General features: G+C 46.0%; 1 protein-coding gene across 3 annotated transcripts in view; it reads left to right on the top strand.

The window, feature by feature from the left end:
* The window catches only part of LOC140392851 (ephrin type-A receptor 8-like), a 667,123-nt gene that overhangs the window by 623,669 nt on the left and 20,804 nt on the right, over positions 1-22,650 (top strand). For 2 of the 3 annotated variants that reach the window (XM_072478584.1, XM_072478583.1), the window contains exons 15-16: positions 6,725-6,915; positions 13,914-14,069. In XM_072478584.1, coding sequence (XP_072334685.1) covers positions 6,725-6,915; positions 13,914-14,069 — 347 coding nt within the window. Of the gene's footprint in view, positions 1-6,724; positions 6,916-13,913; positions 14,211-22,650 lie in introns of those variants that run through there. The other variant, XM_072478585.1, reaches the window with a different exon arrangement.

Below are 22,650 nucleotides of genomic sequence, written 5' to 3'. Positions count from 1 at the left end.
AGCTTGAGCCATACTGCGACAGGGTATTTTACATCCACCTGAGCAAACAGGTGGGGCCTCGGTTAGACATCTCTTCCAAATGTGGAGTTAGACTTAAACCTGGAATCGTGTGAGTCAAAGATGGCGGTGCTATCAATTGAGCCAATGCTGGCATAATGAGTGAGTACCCACATCCTCAATTAGGATCCGTATCTGAAGCCCCCTATAAGGTGCATGGGACGTCTTGACTGAAAGTCCTTACAGAGGATAATGAGGCATGTGGTTGTGCATGAGGACATCAATGTCTGTCGTGTTCACACCAGCTGATTTTATTTTATTTTGGCAAAGGCCTTTTTGGTTAAAAGTGTCTTCGAAAATCCCAATGAGTGGGGCAATGTACATGGAGGCAAGCGATTTAATCTGTGACATAGAAGCATAAAAAGCAGCAGGAGGAGATTCGGCCCTTCGAAACTGCTCTGCTATTCATTATGATCATGGCTGATCATCCAACTCAATAACCTGATCTGTCTCCCCCCCCCCCCTGTCCTTCGATCCTCTTCATCCCAAGTTCCATATCTAACAGCTTCTTGAAAAACATACAGGGTGCCATTCGGCGGACTCAAAACTAACTCCAATTTCGGCCGCATTTGGTGGAAGCTTTCTTGGTGGCTGCAGCCCTGAGATTCACCCCGCTATTCATCGGAACTTTGCTGGTTTTTTGGGGCCTCGAGGACTTTCTCCCTGCCGAGGCTGCACTTTAGTCGATTTTCTATTGGCAGGCTCTGCTTATATTCTGACGTTACTCCTCCTCATCTCAGAGTGACGGGCAGTCTCAGCTCTACTTGTATCCTGTCATCCCCCCATCTCATCTCAGAGTGACGGGCAGTCTCAGCTCTGCGTGTATCCTGCCGTTCCTCCTCCTTTCAGAGTGATGGGCACTCTCGGCTCCACTTGTATCCTGCCACCACCCCCCCTCCTCATTTCAGAATGATGACTTCTCTCGGCCACGCTTGTATCCTGCCGTTCCTCCTCATTTCAGAGTGATGGCCACCCTCGGCTCTGCTTTCCTGCCATCCCCCCTCCTCATCTCAGAGTGATGGGCAGTCTCGGCTCTGCTTGTATCCTGCCACCCCCCTCCTCTTCACCCTCTATAATAATGGAAGTGCTGGCGACTTTCCATTGGGAAACACTGTATGGATATCAGCACAAATCAAATAAATGGCAGTATTGGAACTCAAAATCTGTGACCAATGAGGTGGCAACAGGGAAGAAACGTGATTAAAAACAATAAAAGTGATTTGGAAAATCCTTGGACTGATTCCTGCAGGGATCTTAAAATATATTTCCAGAAAGAGTACAGCCTGCCAGCCCCGGACACTGATATTGTTTGAACAGGTATGGTGACTGAGCACGATACTAGTCTGGAAATTGTGTAGCTATCTCAATGGTGGCGGTTTTGTGGCACTGTGGGTAGCATCCCTGTCTCAGAGCTCGAAGCTCCGAGTTAAAGTCTCAATCTAGGACTTGATGGCTAAAGGAGGTGCATTAATAATGCGGCCAAACAGGGTGAGTTTCACCTTGTAAATCCTTCCAACAAGTGCTGGCGTTAAGAGTGGAAGAGATTTTTTAAAAATTCAATCATGGGATGTGCGCCAACATTTATTGCCCACCCCGGAGGGTGTTGCTGTGGATCTTGAGTCACGTGTAGACCAGACCAGGTAAGGACGACTGATTTTGTCCTTTACGACAATTGGACTTTTAGTTCCAGATTTTTATTGAATTCAAATTTCACTATCTGCCAGGGTGGGATTCGAACCTGGGTCTCTGGATGACAAGCCCAGCGACAATACCACTGGCGCCCCAGGCCAGGCTTTGATGGCAATAACATGGGAACCTCTCCTGTCACTACCTCAACAGGCATGTAAAAGCGCATGTTGCTACGGCAACATGGGCTCTTTTGTGGGAAGGCCGGTTGACTCAGTCGGCTGGTCGGCGCTGTAGGTCAGATTGGTGCCAACAGCACAGGGTTCAATCCTTGTTCCGGTTGGAGTGGATTCGGGGCCTGACTTCTTGCCCTACCAATGGTAGAGATCGTGGGGCTATGTGTCAGGCCTGCCTTCACTCAGAACTGACACCATCATGATCTAATGTTAATACAATTAACAGTAAACTGATGGGGCTGAACTAAGATCTGATATGAAGTCCCCAGTTAATCAGGGTACCTTGGATCAATTGGTGCTGCTGTGATAGTACATGTAGTTTAACATACTGCAGAACAATGTAAACAGTTAGATGTGCAACCCCACAGCATGTTAACATGTGATATAACAGTTGGCGCAGTATTGATCGGCAGGTAACATATATATAAAGAGCTGCCCTGGAAGTTTGCTATTTTTCAACCCTTTATTTAGTTTACCAGTCATTATCATGGGCCGGGATTCTCCAGCCTTCCAGCCATGTGTTTCCATTCGCTGGTGGCAGGATGCTCTGCTCCCGCCTCTGTCAATGGGAATTCCCATTGAAGCCCCCCCATGCTGCCGGTGAACCTGCCAGCGGGACCAGAGAATCCTGCTGCCAGCGAACCGGCCAGAGTGTTAATACTTTTGTGTTCGAGCAAATAACAGGATAGGCGCCACACTTGACTCTGAATTAGTCAAGTGTTCAACTCGAGCTCCAGGCCCTGGATACTTCAACAATAATAGTAATCTTTATTATTGTCACAAGTAGGCTTACATTAACACTGCAATGAAGTTATTATGAATATCCCCCAGTCGTCACACTCCGGCACCTGTTCGGGTACACAGAGAGAATTCAGAATGTCCAATTCTCCAAGCACGTCTTTCGGACTTGTGGGCGGAAACCGGAGCACCCGGAGGAAACCCATGCAGACGTGGGGAGAAAGTGCAGACTCCGCACAGACAGTGACCCAAGCCGGGAATCAAACCCAGAATCTTGGCGTGTGAAGCAACGGTGCTAACCACTGTGCTACCGTGCCGTCAAGGTAATGCAGCATCTGAGGAAATGCTGCATTGTTTTTTGGTAAAAATCTAAAAGAGCCAAAGCACTATTGGACGAACAGCATGGGAGACCTCCCAGTATCCTGGCCCCAGCATTGATCCGTCAGCCAGCACCACCAGAAAAACAAATTAACTGGTCATTTATCCAACTTGTGCATTCAGTTGGTTGCCATGTTTGACAACAAGATCACAGTAATTGCACTTCCAAAAATAATCTGTCGGATCACACTTAATGAATCCTAAGGTCACGGAAGGCAGTATATAAATGTGAGTTCTGTCTGTATTTTGCTGATTAAAAATACACCCTCTCAAGTTGCCAGATTGAATCATTACTGTCTGTGCCCTGTTCCAGTCACACGTATCCCTGCTGTTAATGGATAGCAGAAATATCTTATCAGAAAACCCATCAAACAAGCAAATGTTTAATGTCATTCGAAGTGTAACCAGCCCACTGTAGCAATCTATATACTGTTCTCCAGGTTTTTAACCAATTGGGTAATATTGATGCACTTTCTTAGAGATTTATTTGAAAAGGTAGGAGCTTTGCATTTTTATTGCACCTCTCATTACCTGCTTATCCCATTGAAGTATTTTTGAAGCACAGGCATTGTCATAACATAGGGAAGTGTGACTGCGCATGTCACACAGCAAGATCCCACAAACAGCGATGAGATCAGCGACCAGATAATAGGGTTTGATGGCATTGGCTGAGGGACGAATGTCGTCCAGGCTGCACTTTTGCTAATCATGCCACGGGACCACTAGCATATTTCTGAGGGGGCGTTAGTTTATCATTTCATCCAAATGATGGCACCTACAGCAGAGCCTTCTACCATCTGGCACTGAAGAATCAGCCTGGATTATCTGCTTTGGTTTCTGGAGTGAGACTTAAGACTACCGTCAGCGAACTCGTGTGAGAGTGCTACCACGGAGCTAAGGCTTGGCACCCTGTTTGTGGGAGGTGGGTGACACTGGTTATAGCCCATTTATTGGCTTGCTGGATCACTTCAGAAGATATTAAGCTGGCTTTGGCGAGACTGCACCTGGGTTACTCTGTGCAGTTCTGCTTTCGTTACCTAACAAATGTGACACTTGCTTTGGACAGAGAGCAACAAAGGTTCACTGGACTGATTCCGGAGGGGGTTGCCCTATGAGGAAAGATTTAGATCATCGAGTGCAGAAGTGCGGCCCATCGAGTCTGCACTGGCCCATGGAAAGATCACCCTACCTAAGCCCACACCTCCACCATATATCCCCGTAACCCAGTAATCCCATCCCACCTTTATTTTTCTGGACACTAAGGGGCAATTTAGCATGACCAATCCACCTAAACTGCACATCTTTGGACAGTGGGAGGAAACCGGAGCACCCGGAGGAAACCCACGCAGACATGGGGAGAACATGCAGACTCCGCACAGACAGTCACCCAATCCGGTAATCGAGCCTGGCACCCTGGAGCTGTGAAGCAACTGTGCTAACCACTATGCTACCGTGCTACCTGTAGGCCTATATTCCCGAGAGTTTCGATAAACGATCTAACTGAAGGGACTTGAGAGGGTCGATGTTAGGGCTGGGAGGATGTTTTCTCTGGCAGGAGAGTTTAGAACTGGGAGTCATACTCTCAGAACAATGGGGTGTCCATCTGGAACTGAGGGAGGAGAAATGTCTTCACCAAGAGGGTGGCGAATCTTTGGAATTCTCTGTCCTAGCGAGCTGTGGATGTTCATTCATTGAGTGTATATGAGACAGAGATTGAAGTACTTTTGAATACTGTTATAACCCTACAGGAGGCTCAGGGATCTACAACCTCAGAGTCCTTGTGGCCTCACCTGAGTACGATTTACCCAGATGAGGAGACGGGACTAACCCTTCATTTCCCCCCCCGCCATTTTTCCTAGGACTGCTGGGACATAGATGCCCCGGTGTGGGCGCGGGAGATCCTTCGGGGAGTAGGAGGTATAAGTAGTGTAATGTGAGAGTACCCTTAAGAAATGGGTGTTTAAGAAATGTACCTTTAAGAAATGGGTGTTTATCAGTGATGTCAGAGTGTGGGTGGAGCTGGGCTGTCTGTCAGCTTTTTACTTTCGTTTGAGGCTGTTTGCTGCAGGGTGTGTTTTAGTTTCGTTTTCAGAGCTGGATAGCTGCAGTCACAGCCAGAAGGGGTATTAGTCTCTCTCTCTGTAATCTAAAGAATGGAAATCGATCCTTTGGCGATTTAAAACTAATAACTGCTCTCAGTAGTGACATTAACCTGATGTGCTTCTTTTTAAAGGTATTTTTTAAAGTCTTCTGGATGTTAAAAGGACAGCTTAGAGGATTACTTAGTATTGTATTCTTTGGGTGTTGTATTTGAATTAATGGTTGCTAAGATGTTCACTGTATGCTTTAAAAAAGGTGAACTTGGGTTCATAGAATAAACATTTTGTTTTGCTTTAAAAAATACTTTTCCATTTCTGCTGTACCACACCTGTAGAGTGGGCCGTGTGTTCCACATACCACAATCTAGTAAAAGTTGTGGGTCAGGTGAACTACAAGATACACTTTGGGGGTCTCTAAACCCTGGCCCATAACAATAGTAAGGAGAATATTTTGGAACTCCTCTGCAGTCATCGCTTCCGAGTGGTCGCTTGCCTGAGATTTACAGATGTGAAGGGAATTAAGGGATATGAGGATAATAATAATAAGGGAATCAGGGGCTATGGGGAGAAGGCAGGAGAATGGGGATGAGAAAAATATCAGCCATGATTTATGGCAGAGCAGACTCGATGGGCCGAGAGGCCTAATTCTACTCCGATGTCTTATGGTCTTCATACAGGATGGTAGAGCTGAAGTAGAATATCAGCCGTGATCTTTGCGAATGATGGAGCAGGTTTAAGGAGCCAAACCCGGCACCTGTTTCTTATGTACTCCAGAAGCCCCAACCTATCGTACTGTTGGCTATGGCCTCTGCTGCAGCGTTCCCCACCTGACAGGGAGCCAGGCCTGTCTGAAACCTTGAAACCTGTCAATCAGGCTGATGTTTCAATGAAAATCCTATTCGAAAAACACCACACACGCCATACAGTCAAATCTCTATGGCATTTCCAGATACCCTTCCTGCTGCTTGGAAATCCAGTAAACATCAAGGTTTCAGAGTCAACCATATAATACAGATTTGAATCACGCATTAATCTGGATGGTGAAAGACTTTATATTAAAGATTAATAAATGCCGGAGGTCTAATTCTAGGTTCTCTTGACTTTCGTAAATCTCTGGCGTTTTCTCTCATCGTGTAATTTTTTTTTCCTTTATTCGTTCATGAGAAAAGGTGTCGCTGGCTGTGCCCGCATTTATTGCGCAGCCCTGAGACCAGTTAAGAGTCAACCACACTATTATGGGGTCTGGAGTCACATGTAGGCCAGAACAGGTAAGGATGACAAATTTCTTTCCCTAAAGGGCATTAGTGAACCAGATGGATTTTTACGACAATCGGCAAAGGTGTCCTGGTTATTATTCGACTTTTTTTACTTCCAGATTTTTATTGAATTTGAATTCCACCATCTGCCCTGGTGGGATTCGAACCCGGGTCCACAGAGCATTACCCTGGTTCTCTGGTTATTAGACAATGCCATGACGCCACTGCCTCCCCTGATATGGTCTACTGTATGGAATTAATATGGAACAGCTACTGGATGAGGTACTTCCCTTCCTGAATTACAGGTTGGTAATATTCACATTTTCTGTTGCAGGTAATTAAATCTGTGGAGGAGGGATATCGTCTTCCAGCTCCCATGGGCTGCCCAGCCGCCCTACACCAGCTAATGTTGGACTGTTGGCAGAAAGATCGCAATGAAAGACCCAAGTTCTTCCAGATCGTCAGCGTATTGGACAAGCTCATTAGGAATCCGATTGCCCTCAAGACTCTTGATAGCACAAGCAGGTGAGAAATCAGCATCGATTTTCACGGGGAGAGGCTGCTGCCTTCGAAAAGACTTTGAAGGAGGCGTTGGCTGTTTTACACTGCTCACAGTTTTCATTTCTACTGAGTTCTGTCAGGAGCAACATAAAATGAGCTGTTGACTTTGCTTTATCCATTTCACGCCAGCGCACATTGTCATGATCTACCCCATTACTTTTAACATCTTTTCTGCTCTTTGTGCCATTATCCTACTTGTTCTGAATTATTGAAAGACACTGGTTCAGTTAAAGTAGTGCATAACAGGACTGATCATGTCTTCACTTATTGCAGTAATGGTAAAGGCATGCAAGGCTCAAGGACTCTTCGTTATAATAATATGTCTAAATGTTGGCGATTCATGGAATATTTAGACGAGCCTGATAATGGAAAAAAGATGGGCAGCGGAGTGATTAACTACGGTGCATGCTGCAGAAAAGCTAATGTAGCAATCCGTCAGCTGGTACAGCTGCAGAACATGTCTGTCTTCAATCAAGGTTGAGGTGAAGTTGTACAAACAGTGTGCTCATTTATTTCCATACATAGAACCAATCTCTGTGTGCATATATCATGAACCCACTAGAGATATGAGCCGCACATTGTGCTTTTTACTGGTACCACGTGTGTGCTTCATCAATTGTTTCAAAGACATCAAAACCGTTTGATTTAGGCCTTGGGTCACTGTCTGTGCGGAGTCTGCACGTTCTCCCCGTGTCTGCGTGGGTTTCCTCCGGGTGCTCCGGTTTCCTCCCACAGTCCAAAGATGTGCAGGTTAGGTGGATTGACCATGTTAAATTGCCCTTAGTGCCCAGGGTGTTAGCTGAGGTTATGGGGTTACAGAGATAGGAGTGAGGAGTGCGCCTCGGCGGGATGCTCTTTCAGAGGGTCAGTGCAGACCCGATGACCTAATGGCCCATCTGCACGGTAGGAATTCTATGATTCTTTGTTTAAGAAGGGCACGAGAGGCGGGATTCTCTCAGCCCGGGGCCGGGCCGGAGAGTCGCCGCGACCGGCGCGAATCGTGCCACGACCCCATGCCAGGATGTGATTCTCCGCTCTGCGATTCTCAGCCCGGGATGGGCCGAGCGGCCGTAACAAAAGACCCGAGTCCCGCCGGCGCCATTCTAACCTGGTCTTACCCGGCGGGACCTCGGCGTGGAAGGGTCCGGGGGTGGCTTGTGGGGGGGGTCTGACCCCAGGGGGGATCTCCGCTGTGACCTGGCCCGTGATCGTAGCCTGCCAATTGGCGGGCCGGCCTATCGGGCTGGGGGCCTCCTTTCTTCCACGCTGGCCACTTAGCCGTACGCATGTTGCGTCGGGGAAGGCGCGGAGAAGGGAGCCACTGTGCATGCGCGCACCGGTGCCATTGCGCATGCGCGGACCTCGCGGCGCCCAGTTGACACCGGGATCAGCAGCTGGAGCGGCGTGGATCGCACCAGTGCTGTGCTGGCCCCCTGTAGGGGCCAGAATTGCTTATCCTGAGGCCATGTTGACGCCGCCCGGGAAACGCAACGGCGTTTCCGAAGGCGTCAGCACTTAGCCTCAGGATCGGAGAATCCCACCCGACGAGTGCAAAAACGGTATATACACTACCCGGTAAATCTCTACCAGGTTCTTTTTCTGGTTGGTGCCTTACTGGCCGACCTTTTGTACAATGATGCATAGAATGCCCACGCCCCTCAGCAGGGGAGCTCATACTCCGTGAAGGCCACGGGGAAGATAATCGATCCCACACCGTGAGTCCCATGTGGGATATTACACTACGGTTCTATAGTGCGCCAACCAATGCAACTTCACCTAATAATACAGAATAACAAATATTTTAGAATTCAGCACATTATGTATTTGTTTAACTCGAAGAATGGTCTCCCGTGCACCAACCTTGCTGCAACCTTTGGGCATTCTACCTCCCCATGCAGCTTTCTGTGTTCTTCAATGCTGACTGGTTGGACAAGTATGTCTCCCTTTGCCGTGGGCTCACAGGCAAAGAGGAGGATTAATGCCAGACAAACCTCACCCAGCGCTCAGAATTGGTGGAAGCTCTACTGATCAGTGACAGAAACGGATTGCTTATTGCTGACAGCCTTCAGGGACACTATATCGAGGCCTAACTCTCTTGCATTCTAACCACTCTTTTAAAATATGCATTGCTTTGAAACACAATCCTGAATCGTACCTTTGGCTATTAAGTCTGCACAAAATAAAAATCAGAAAAAATCCCGGCGAGTTACCACCCTGACAGTAATATCATTAATGTCCTTCCTCCTAAACTGACTTACATCAAATATTAACCAGCAGTAACTGAGCATAAAGCATTAAAGTGGCTTTTCTCCTGAATGATCCATTCTCTCTCTCCTGTGGAATTGCTTCTTTTTCCATCCGCTATAAATAGAGACGGTTTAGCAATTGACAGAGCGAGAGTGAATACAGACAGTTTTTATATACTGATGTATTTGGTGAAGTAAGATGTCCCGCTTGCTCCAATACGTGTTAATATTTTATTTTTGCGTTTCTCATTTGCTACCTCAGCGTGTTTCCAGAGGGGGGTCTGCATTCAATGGAAGAAAGAATTAGGACAATTACCTCACCTGGGGGGCAATAGGGAAAATCTGCTCTCTCGCCAATAATCATCCAAGGCTACACCATTGTAGTCACTTATGTGAGCTTCCATTTCATCAAAACCATTCTTTCTGTCGATAGGATAGGTAGGGCGAGAGTATTTTGTTTCATCCCTGAGATTTCATCTGCTCTGAATGAGAGCTGTGCCCAATTCTATCCTTAAGATGATGGAATATAGCTCCACTCATCACTAGCGCCACCAGCAGTCACACAATTGACTCCATTGCCAGGTCAGTTGATGTACAACAAAATCCTCTTCCATTTATGGGGCACATTTCAGACCAGTCTGTGTCATTGATTAGCTTTGGAAACGGGCAGGTAGATACCAGGTACAAAGCAGGTTGCGGAAGGGAGACAGAAAGAACAGTCAAGGAAAGGACAAGACAAGAAAGCAGGTCAGAATGGTTTGGGACGAGAATTCCAGAGGTGATGACTGAAAGATTTGCCTCTGTTGGACAGCAGCAGGAGCCGGCACATTAACCAGGAGTCACAGGCAAATCGGGAACGGGGTACGGTGAAACGAAACTGTGGAGGGTTTTGAGGTTGATGATGAACAGATTTAAGTAGCTTTTTGAGATACAAAAACCGAGTTCGTGCCAGACCTTGTTTAAAGGCAGGAAGACAGCATGGTGGTTAGCACTGCTGCCTTACGTCGCCAGGGACGCTGGTTCAATTTTGGGTGACTGTCTTTGTGGAATTTGCACATTCTCCCCGTGTCTACGTGGGTTTACTTTGGGTGCTCTGGTTTCCTCCCACATCCATAGATGTGCAGATTAGGTGGATTAGCTATGATCAATTGCCCCTTAGTGTCCAAAGGTTAAGTTGAGTGACAGGGATAGGGCAGGGGAATCCAGGTACAGTGCTCTTTCAGAGGGTCGGTGCAGGCAAGAAGGGCCAAAAGGCCTCCTTCTGCACAGTAGGAATTCTATGTTCTATTCTATGTTCTAATTATTCTCCAGGCCTTGATAATAGAAGGGAGCACTATAACATATCCCAATATGGTCTAAAATATTAGACAGTTGTGAATTACCAAGCAACTAAATAAAAATGAAAAAAATATATACACACATACATGCATATAAATTCGGACAACAAGTGAATATTCACAATGTTGGAGAAGTGTATTTGCTGAGAGGTGGTGAATGTCTGCATCATTGGGTTTCAAGAAGGAACTAAAGAGGTTCTTGACAACAAATGGGAATACTGTGGACTGGATCGGTCTTCCCCGCCTAAAACAACATTACGAACCCCAGAGGTGAGATGATGAGTCTCTTTGAACAATGTGAGTTGTTTTGAGCTGAAATATCCTGTCTGAAAGAGCAGTGGATGCAGATTGAATGGTGGTGTTCCAAATAGGAATCGGATAAATAGCTGGAAGGGGAAAAATGGCAGCATTAAAGAAAAGGAGCAGAGGATTAACGCTAATTGGATAGCTCATTTAAAGAACCAGCAAGAGACACAAGTGGCTGTAAGATTATATGATTGTTACGTTATTTTTTTTAATGGTAGAAATTAATTAATGGAAGAGAAAATAATAAGATTGAAAATGAAATGCTAACCATTTTCACGAAGAGTACCGGCACGATTTAACTATATGGGACCAAAGTCACGTGTTTCCTGGTACTTGCAGCGCCGGGAAACATAAAGCTATAAAACACGACTCATATTTGATAGGGGGCCTCAGTAGGAAATGTCGCCCCGCTTTGTACGCTAAGGAGCTTCGCTCGCAGGATCTGCTCAGTGCAGCAGGAAATTGGTATGCCATTATTAAATGGCATCCCAATCCCCCAGGCCCCCTGAGACCTCTGATCCCCCAAGCCCCAGTTCATTATGGGACTGGCATCAGTTGCTTTGGGATGACATTGAACAAAACAAAAAGAGGATTGTTGTGATTTGCGGGGGGTATGTTATTGCAGCCCCAGCCAGCTTCAGTGTTTCTTCAATCTAATTTTTTTTTTTAATTTTAGAATACCCAATTCATTTTTCCAATTAAGGGGCAATTTAGTGTGGCCAATCCATCTAGCTTGCACATCTTTGGGTTGTGGGGGCGAAACCCACGCAAACACGGGGAGAATGTGCAAACTCCACGCAAACAGTGACCCAGGGCCGGGATCGAACCTGGGACCTCAGCGCTGTGAGGAAGCAGTGCTAACCCACTGCGCCACCGTGCAGTCCCCAATATAATTAAAGAATGCGATCAACTGCTTCAACTGAGATCAAATCACATGTGGGTTTCCTCCAGGTGCTCGTTCCCTCCCACAGACCAAAGATGTGCAGGTTTGGTGGATTGGCCATGCAAAATTGCCCCTTAGTGTACAAAAGATTAGGTGGGGTTACGGGGATAGGGTGTGGGCCTGGGTAGTGTGCTCTTTCAGCGGGTCGTTGCAGACCCTATGGGCTGAATGGCCTCCTTCTGCACTGTAGGGATTCTATGACTCCATGAACGTGGGAGCCAAATCTGAAACTTCTGGACTTATAAGAGCTACTGTCCTTCAATAAAATGTCATGGCCAGTTGAGGAGGGTTTAACTGACTCCCCTCTGGTCAACCTCCGCAGTCAGAACAAAGATTTTAATCTGTTTTTCACGAGGATATGCCTTTTCCAAATAAGAATTTATTTAACTCTTTAAGCAGTGAGCAATAAGGAGCCAATCAAACACGGTTTTCTTCAGTTAAAGAAAGAACACATTTATTAATCACTAAACCCAAGGAAAAATAATAAAAATGCGACGTCATGCACACAGGCGTAAGAAACACAGGACGTTCAAGTCTAATAAAAACAGATTCAAAAAATATACAGTTAAGTGTCCTTTACTTGTCCTTGAGGTGTAGACTGATAAACGTTGCTGTCAATTTGGGTCAGCTGGTTTCTTCAATGCGGCCAAATGTAGAAACTGTTGCAATTATTACAAGATGTCAATTCGCTGGTAGGTTTCTGATAGCTGACTTCTTGAATCAGGTGACATATTTTTTCTAAAAGAGAGAGAGGGAGAGAGTGCTGCTTTTCAGTCTGTTGCCCCTTCTGAATCTCTCTTGACACTCCCTGTGTCATGTGTAATCCTTCTGCAGTGGCTGTAGCCTGGCCTGTTATCTTTCACCGATTGTATAAGTCCAAGGTGTTTTTGGATGGGTTTGTTTGTGGCATCCATTGCTTCAATATCCAACACTCTTCATTTTAATAATTCTTCATGGGACACTAATGAGTTTCGATAGGTCTGAAGGTTTTTTCTGTCACTTTTACCTTAGAAGGTGGCCTTGCATTTTAAAGCAGTTTGCCCTTTCAACTCAAATTGCAATGCTTGAATTGCTATTCAACATTGGAACTTTCCAGAAGCCGACCAACTGGCAACATCAGATATCAGATGACTTGCCGCGGCCATCGTTAGTCAGTGACTTTTGTTGTGTTTAAAAAGTTCCTTTTTAAATGTTTGGTTAATCAGGAAGGTTTCAGATTTATCACTCATGTGGAAGTCATATCATCGTGACAAAAAAACACTCGTTGATAAAAGGGGTAGACATTGACACTGCAATTACTGAGCCATATCTCAACATACAAAGCATGAGATAAAGGGACACTGGCCATACCAGGAGTTAGTAATCTTGCTCAATGACTGTGAATGGAGATGTGCACTCATGGTAGTTGGCGGTGCGTGATATCTCTGTGCGAGAGAAGATATTTTATTCAAGCTATTTAAAAAGATCCCACCAGCACTAATCACAAATGAAATCTGTCATATCGGAACCAATACAGTTTGTTCTATCAACCAGATTAACAACACTAAAATGAATGATTCAGAGGAGAGATAACCCTCTGTTTTCCAGGAATGAAACAAAACGACAGAAGGGGGGATTATTAAGTAAGGATATTAAATGATATGGGAAAAGCAGGTAGGTAGTTCTGGGGTACAGAACAACCATGATCGAACTGAGAGGGCGAACAGGTTTGAATGGCCAAGTTCCTTTAACAGCGATTCCCCATTAACACTCGGGTATCATTCTGCAACTTCTCCAACACTGCGCTGGGGAGAAAATGATCTCGTTGACTTAATTTGTAATTTCTCCAGATTGATTTGGGTTTTTTTTTTTTTACCAGGTGCCTTTTAAATGGGATTAACTGCAAATTTGAAAAATTAAATGAACTTCTCTAGATAGCTGAGCGTGGAAGCTCCGGGGTGACTAAGGCGTGAATCAAAAGTGAATAATTAGGAGTTTGGGGCTCTCGGCATGGATGTGTCTCCAATTTTTCTCAGATGCTGCATTACAGGAGAATTCATCAACGTTATAATTTTAGCATTGAGCATTGTCTAATGAATGATGAGCCTCTCAGTATCAGCTTCATGTTACCACACACTCTTTATTTTGCAGGCTGAACAGTCCACTTTTAAACAGAAACATTCCCAGCTACACCTCCTTTGCCTCTGTGGATGAATGGCTGGATGTCATTAAAATGGGACGTTATAAAGACAATTTTGCAGCTGCAGGTTATTTATCGCTGGGTCTGGTAATGAGGATGAACATGGAGTAAGTACTGAGAAAGTGTGGATGGGAAAGTGCGGATGATTAATACAGTGAATTAATATGATGGATTTAAATGCCCATTTTGCAGTAAAATATATTGTAATTAAACTTTATTAAACTTCCATTTCTCCCGTGCCTGATAAATCACCCCTTGTGTTGGATTTTGTGTTTCGTGCAACTAGTTCCTTGATTTGGAAAAACATTTGTGTTAGACTTTTGCACTATTTCTTTCCTTGCATCACACTAGAGATCCCAAATGGAATGATTTAATAAAAAATATTTTTAAAATTTTAAGTACCCAATTATTTTTTTCCAATTAAGGGGCAATTTACCGTGGCCAATCCATCTACCCTGCACATCTTTGGGTTGTGGGGGTGAGTCCCATGCAGACATGGGGAGAATGTGCAAACTCCATATGGACAGTGACCTGGGACTGGGATCAAACCCGGGTCCTGGGTGCCGTGAGGCAGCAGTGCTAACCACTGCATCATCGTGCCGCCCTTAAATGGAGTGATATAAATCAATCATGTTGCTCGCTATGCCTGTTTCGAGCCGTGCTGTGTGTGACACGACAACTTGTAATCCTGTTCTTGGTTACACCACGATTGGAAAACACTCTAGGCCCAAAGCTTTGCAAAGAGAGAAGGGCTCCACACTTTAACCGGAATGGTGCTGGAGCCTCAATTCTGGAAATCCCAGCCCCGAACCTGGCACCCACCATTTTTGCTGGGCGTGAAGGGTTCAGGGACTGGGGATTGTGGAGTGCACACCGTGTTTCATGGAGGCAGAATGTCCCTGTGCCACTTCCTTCAAACATATGCAGTCCTTACAACTGGCATGTCGAAAACATGATGGCCAAAATGTTCCGTCCTCGTTTTGCGGGCTGACATTTTTCGGTGCTGTTGAAAACGGATGGAGCTTTGGCTGGAACGCCAAATTTTCCATTCTCATTCCAACAGGTTTGGCCACAGAAGAGACCAGAGAATCCCGCTCATTATTTGGGCTTTAGACATTTCATAAAAAGGTGTAAGGCTCTTAGAGTTATTTGGAGAAATAGGGTATCCTACCTGAGAGGTCCAGGTAGCCCTTTCTGAGAGGTACGGTGACCTTATCGATTTTTAGGAGGAGACGTGAATGTGCGTAAAAACCTAATAGGTTCAGTTGAACTGTCAAGTTATTTAAATCCCCAAGCTCTTTAAAATTTTGAACAAAATAACAACCAGTTGCGACTGATTGCAATCCCACTAGCTGTCTGCTCACATAAACCTGAGGCTTTTCATTGCAGAAGTGCTGATGCATGATTGATTACACAAACTATCATTACCACATTGTGGGTCAGTAAGTTCGCAGTTTTATTGACAGCTCCAAATGGCTATAAAGTCTTTGCTATAAGAGCTATGTTTATTTTTATTTTTATCAGGGATTGAGTCCTTGAAGGAATGTGAATGTATTGATATTCTATCACAGAATTGTTACAGCATCATTTGGCCTATTGATTCCGTCTGCGCTGTCTTTCCAAATGAACATGTCACTGAGTGTCATTCTCTTGCCTTCTCCCCATAACCCCTGCATTGTTTTCTTTTCAAATAATCATCTAACCCCTCTTGAATATCTTGATTGAATCTGCCATCACCAAACTGTCAGGCAATACCAGACCCTAACCGTTCACTGTGTGGAAGAATTTTTTCTCATATTGCTTCAGCTACTTTTACCAATTACCTTAAATCTGTGCCCTCTCATTTTCCATTCTTCTGTAACAGAACTAATTTCCCCCTATCTATTCTGTCCAGGGCCCTCATGACTTTGAAAATCTCTATCAAATCTCCTCTCAGCCTTCCTTTCTCCATGGAAAACAGTCCCAACCTCTTCAATCTAACTTCATAATTGAAGTTTCTAATTTCTGTAAATCTCTTCTGCACTCTCTCCAATGCTTTCATCACCCTCCTAAAATGTGGCACCCAGAACTGTACACAATATTCCAGCTGAGGTCGAACTAGTGGTTTATACATGTTCAACATCACCTCCTTGCTCTTGTACCCTATTACCCTATCAATCAATCCCAGAATACCAAATGCTTTATTACCTGCTCTCTCCATCTGTCCTGCCACTTTCAATGATCTATGCACACATACACCCAGAAATGTGAGTTTTTTTTAAAGTAGTGAAATCTGTAGAACTTTATTTTATTCCATCTCAGCATTGCTCCTGAGGTCTGCCCATGGTGAATACTGGATGAGTTGAAATGGAGACAGTAAGAGCAAAGTGTGATGAGTCAGGGCATCTATTGGCAAGGATTGGTACTGGGTTGGCATAGGGATTATAGAGGGCTATGGGGGTGAATGGAGAGTCATGGGTTGGTGTGAGCTGACATTAATTTGGCATGAGGGCTATAAATGCGGGGGGTGGGGGATGGTAGAGAGATGGGCATAGATTGATGTGAAGTTGTTACAACACTCTGGGCCAGTGTGCGGTCGATTCCAGCCCCACAGACCTGAGAGTCCCAAAACAAGTGAATTAACCAATAATTTGTATAATGTTTGCAGAATCATTGGTCCCTTAACTACTCAGTATGTTATAGCCACCAGGTTTGTAAGTTAAACACAGCAACTGTTTATTTATAACAGGAACAAAGTTAATCTATTATTCCCCTTTTCCGTCCCAACCTCGCCCCAAACACACACAAGATAGACATGCACAGTTGCAAAGAAATGAATAAATAACATGGATTAAGATGAAAAGAGAGAGATGACTGTCCTTGCTACTGGTGCTGAGGTTGCTGCAGTGGGCTGTCCTCCAGGGCACGCAGTCATTTAAGCCACCGGTTGGACTGTTAACAAGGATCCTCTGGCAGTTGCATTCACTCAGAACTCGCAGGCTGTAAACTTTCCTCTGGGGGAGTCACTTTAACTTTTATTACCCTGGACCTTCACTCAAAAGAACATCCTCAGGCCAGTTTGATTCTTAGGACTCTCAGTCTCAACTTCTCCCCAGCTTCAGCTTGCGGTTTCAACATAACTTGTTCCCAGGCTCAACAGAACGTCCCCCAGCTTTACTGAGGAAAAACAAAACATTAGGGAAGCAGCTTCCATGAGATTGTAGAAAGGCCTGTTAGCATTTCAGAGCAAAAAACCCAAAGAGTTCCCTCCAGTTCAGCCTTCAGGAATTAAACACTCACAGGCTGGATAGAGCGGAAAAGCCGGCTGGACCTATTCATCTGGAAATAGTTCCAGCTGAGGTGCTGGTGTCCTGCTGGATTTTTGAAACTGACACCAAGATCAAACCTTCCTAGCTCTGCAGAACATTCCAGAATGGCCAGCACCAAGCGGCATTGAGTCTCAGCTAAGGCTGGCAATTTAAAACAACTCACTGGCCGCCAGCCAAGTCCATCTAGTGGTGTCATCACTGATGTTAGATCAAACAGCACATCCTGCTGGAGCTTCATGTTTTTAAATTAAAGGTAAGCTGCTTGGTCTTAAAGGCATTACCCATCAATGGACAAAAAGTGACAATTGCAAACATGTTAACGGAAATTAAAAGGAGAACAGACGGGGATTAAACAGGGGGATCCTTAGAAAGTGTATAGGGGGCCATTGGGAGCGCAGGGGACATTAATCACAGAATCACAGAATCTTTACAGCACAGAAGAAGGCCATTCGACCCATCAAGTCTACACTGCCTCTCTGAAAGAGCATTCCACCTCATCCCACTCTCCTACCTTATCCTTTTAACCTTGCACAATCTTTCTTTTCAACTCCCTTTTGAATACCTCAATCAAACCTGCCTCCATCATCCTCTCAGGAATTTTGCTGTAGATGCCAACCACTCTCTGGGTGAAAAAGCTTTTCCTCCCCAGCATTTCGAATATACAAGAGGGAATTAGGCGATTATTTGAAAAGTTTCCTGAGATGGCAGGGGTTGGCTGGGTGGCACAAGGAGAGTGTATGAGAGCTGAAAACGAGGTGGATGTTTTTCTTTGTTCCATCGTTTGTAACTGGGACAAAGTTCTGGGATGCAGAGGTGGGGTCCTTTAGCTTGCCCACCCTGTCACTCGTCTACCCTTGTGCCTGTCTCTGCATTCCTTCCAGGGGCGGTGGGCCTGACTCTCGTTAACACCCATGCCCGCAGAACGTGGATCTGGGGCACGTCTTCCCGAGGAGAGTTTGTGGAGTCAGGAAAGTCCTTGAATCTGCGCTCCTGACTTGGGAGTGAAAATGTGGCTCCTGGAGTCCATGTTGTAAAGAAAACATGGAAAGGGTGCAAAAATGATGAACATGGGTCATACCAGTAATGCGGCGTTATACCTATTGGGAGCAGAAATACCTTTTTTCTTGAAAAGAAAAGGCTGAGGGGGTGACCTAATGGAAGTCTTTAAATCTATGAAAGGTTTTGCTAAAGTAGACACAGGAAGAATGCTTTCACTTGTGAGGGAGAGCCAAACTGGAGGCCATTAGCATGAGATCATCACCAAAATTCAAATAGTGAATTCAGAAGAAGCTTCTTAACCGTGACAGCAGTGAGAATGTGAAACTCGCTTCCACAGGGAGTGTATAAGGTGAATATTATGGATGCATTTTAGAGAAAACTAGAATTGTGTAAAGGAAGTAGTTAGATGAAGAACAATAGGAGGAGGCTAAAGTGGAGCAATAGCGGAATTGGTTGGTCCCAATGACCTGTTTCTGTCCTGTAAATACAACAACAACTATAAATAGAGCACTTTTAATCAAATGGCTCAAGGAAACTCATAGCAGCAAACAAATGATGACGCCAAGCCCCAAGAAGAGATGTTTGGGTGGATGACCAAAAGCATGGTCAAAGAGTTAGATTTTAAGAGGTACTGCAAAGGAGGAAAGAGTGACAGAGAATTGAAGAGGTGCAGGGAGGGATTATGTGCTTGGAGCCGGGATAGCTGAATGCATGACCACCAATGGTAAAGTTAATAAAATTCTGAATGCACAAGGAGCCTGAATTAAAGGAGCACAGATATCTTGAGGGGGAGTCTCCGTTAGGGAACGATAAAGCCATGGGGCAATTTGAAAACAATGGTGAGAATTTTAAAATCAAGATATTTCTTGATCTTGGTGCAGGTCAGTGACCACTGGGGTGTGTTTAATAATGAGAGCATTGGGTGTGTTTATGAAAAATGAGAACATTGGGGTACGTTAATGGGAGCATTGGGGTGAGCTTAATGGCAATAGGAGCTTTGGGGTGATTTTAGGGGGACTGGGAGCATTGGAGTGAGTTTAGTGGCAATGGGAGCAGAGGGGTGAGTTTAGGGGCAATGGGAGCCTTTGCGTGAGTTTAGGGGCAATGAGAGCATTGGGTGAGTTTAATGGCAATGGGAGCATTGGCTGAGTTTAGGGGCAATGAGAGCATTGGGGTGAGTTTAGTGCCAGCCTCCCCGAACAGGCGCCGGAATGTGGCGACTAGGGGCTTTTCACAGTAACTTCATTTGAAGCCTACTTGTGACAATAAGCGATTTTCATTTCATTTTATTTTTCAATGGGAGCATTGGGTGAGTTTAGGGGCAATGGGCGCATTGGGTGAGTTTAAGGGCAATGAGAGCATTGGATGAGTTTAGGGGCAATGGGCACATTGAGTGCATTTAGGGGCAATGAGAGCATTGGGTGAGTTTCAGGGCAATGGGAGAATTAGGGTGAGTTTGGGGGCAATGAGAGCATTGGGTGAGTTTAGGGGCAACGGGAGCATTGGGGTAAGTTTAGGGATAATGGGTGCATTGGGTGAGATTGGGGGCAAAGAGAGTTTTGGGTGAGTTCAGGGGCATTGGGCACATTGGGTGAGTTTCGGGGCATTGAGAGCATCGGGTGAGTTTAGAAGCAATAGGAGCATTTGAGTGAGTTCAGGGGCAATGAGAGAATTGGGGTAAGCTTTGGGGCAATGGGAGCATTTGGGTGAGTTTAGGGGCAATAGGAGCATATGGGTGAGTTCAGGGGCAATGAGAGAATTTTGGGGCAATGGGAGCTTTGGGGTGAGTTTAGGGGCAATGGGAGCATTGGGGTGAGTTTAGTAGCAATGGGAGCTTTGTGGTGAGTTTAGGGGCAATGGGAGCATTGGGGTGTGTTTCGAAGCAATGGAGCATTGGGGTGTGTTTTGTGTTAATAGGCACATTGGGATGGGTTTAGTGCCAATGGGAGCAGTGGAGTGAACTTAGTGCCAATTGGCACTTTGGGGCGAGTTTAGTGTCAATGTTAACATTGGGGTAAGTTTAGGGGCAGTGGGAGCATTGTGTAGGTATATGTGCAATGGGAGCACAGGGGTGCATTTAGCACCAATGGGAGTATTGGGGTGAGTTTAGGGGCAATGGGAGCCTTGGGCTATGTTTAGGGGCAATAGGAGCATTGAGGTGAGTTTAGGGGCAATGGGAGGATTGGGGTGAGTTTTGTGCCAATGGGAACATTGGGGTGAGTCTCGTGCCAATGGGTGCATTGTGGTGAGTTTAGCGGCAATGGGAGCATTGGGATGAGTTTCGTGCCAATTGGAACATTGGGGTGAGTCTCGTGCCAATGGGTGCATTGGGGTGAGTTTAGCGGCAATAGGAGCATTGGGGTGATTTTCGTGCCAATGGGAGCATTGGGGTGAGTCTCGTGCCAATGGGTGCATTGGGGTGAGTTTAGCGGCAATAGGAGCATTGGGGTGATTTTGGGAGCAGTGGACACATTGGGGTGAGGTTAGAAACAATAGGAGCATTGGGGTGAGTTTAGGGACAATGGGTGCATTGGGGTGAGTTTAAGGGCAATGGGAGTATTGGGTTGAGTTTAGGGACAATGGGAGCATTGGGGTACATTTAAGAGCAATGGGAGCATTGGGTTGAGTTTAGGGGCAATGAGAGCGTTGAGGGGAATTTAGGAACAATGGGAGCATTGGGGTGAGTTTCGGGACAATGGGAGCAATGGGGTGTGTTGAGGGAGCATTGGGGTGAGTTTAGGAGCAATGGGAGCATTGGGGTGAGTTTAGGAGCAAAGGGAGCATTGGGGTGAGTTTAGGAGCAAAGGGAGCATTGGGGTGAGTTTCGGGACAATGGGAGCAATGGGGTGTGTTGAGGGAGCATTGGGGTGAGTTTAGGAGCAATGGGAGCATTGGGGTGAGTTTAGGAGCAAAGGGAGCATTGCGGCGAGTTTAGGAACAATGGGACAATTGAGGGGAATTTAGGAACAATGGGAGCATTGGGGTGAGTTTCGGGACAATGGGAGCATTGGGTGAGTTTCGGGACAATGGGAGCATTGGGGTGAGTTTAGGGGCAATGGGTGCATTGGGGTGAGGTTCGGGACAATGGGAGCATTGGGGTGAGGTTCGGGACAATGGGAGCATTGGGGTGAGTTTCGGGACAATGGGAGCATTGGGGTGAGTTTAGGGGTAATGGGAGCATTGGGGTGAGTTTAGTGGCAATGGGAGCATTGGGGTGAGTTTAGGGACAATGGGAGCATTGGAGTGGGTTTAGTGGCAATGGGAGCATGGGGGTATGGGGGTGAGTTTAGGGACAATGGTAGCATTGGGGTGAGTTTAGGGGTAATGGGGGCATTGGGGTAAGTTTAGGGACACTGGGAGAATTGAGGTAAGTTTTGGGGCAATGAGAGTATTGGGGTGAGTTTAGGGGCAATGGGAGCATTGGGGTGAGTTTAAGGGCAATGGGAGCATTGGGGTGTGTTTAGGCGTAATGGGAGCATTGGGGTAAGTTTAGGGACAATGGGAGAATTGAGGTCCGTTTTGGGGCAATGAGAGTATTGGGCTGAGTTTAGGGGCAATGGGAGAATTGGGGTACATTAAAGAGCAATGGGAGCATTGGGTTGAGTTTAGGGGCAATGAGAGCATTGAGGGGAATTTAGGAACAATGGGAACATTGGGGTGAGTTTCGGGACAATGGGAGCAATGTGTGTTGAGGGAGCATTGGGGTGAGTTTAGGAGCAATGGGAGCATTGGGGTGAGTTTAGGAGCAAAGGGAGCATTGGGGCGAGTTTAGGAACAATGGGACAATTGAGGGGAATTTAGGAACAATGGGAGCATTGGGGTGAGTTTCGGGACAATGGGAGCATCGGGTGAGTTTCGGGACAATGGGAGCATTGGGGTGAGTTTAGGGGCAATGGGAGCATTGGGGTGAGTTTAGGGGCAATGGGAGCATTGGGGTGAGTTTAGGGGCAATGGGTGCAGTGGGGTGAGTTTAAGGGCAGTGGGAGCATTGGGGTGAGTTATGGGGCAATGGGAGCATTGGGGTGAGTTTAGGGGCAATGGGTGCATTGGGGTGAGTTTAAGGGCAGTGGGAGCATTGGGGTGTGTTTAGGGGCAATGGGAGCATTAGGGTGAGTTTAGGGGCAATGGGAGCTTTGGGGTGAGTTTAGGGGCAATGGGGGCAATGGGGGCATTGGGGTAAGTTTAGGGGCAATGGAAGCATTGGGGTAAGTTTAGGGGCAATGGGAGCATTGGGGTGAGTTTCTGGACAATGGGAGCATTGGGGTGAGTTTAGGGGCAATGGGAGCATTGGGGTGAGTTTAGGGACAATGGGTGCATTGGGGTGAGTTTAGGGGCAATGGGAGCATTGGGGTGAGTTTAGGGGCAATGGGTGCATTGGGGT

The sequence above is a fragment of the Scyliorhinus torazame genome, chromosome 16 (genome assembly GCF_047496885.1).
Source record: "Scyliorhinus torazame isolate Kashiwa2021f chromosome 16, sScyTor2.1, whole genome shotgun sequence".
NCBI lineage: Eukaryota > Metazoa > Chordata > Chondrichthyes > Carcharhiniformes > Scyliorhinidae > Scyliorhinus > Scyliorhinus torazame.
Note: the sequence above shows the minus strand (reverse complement) of the source record. Positions and strands in the feature narration are given on the sequence as shown.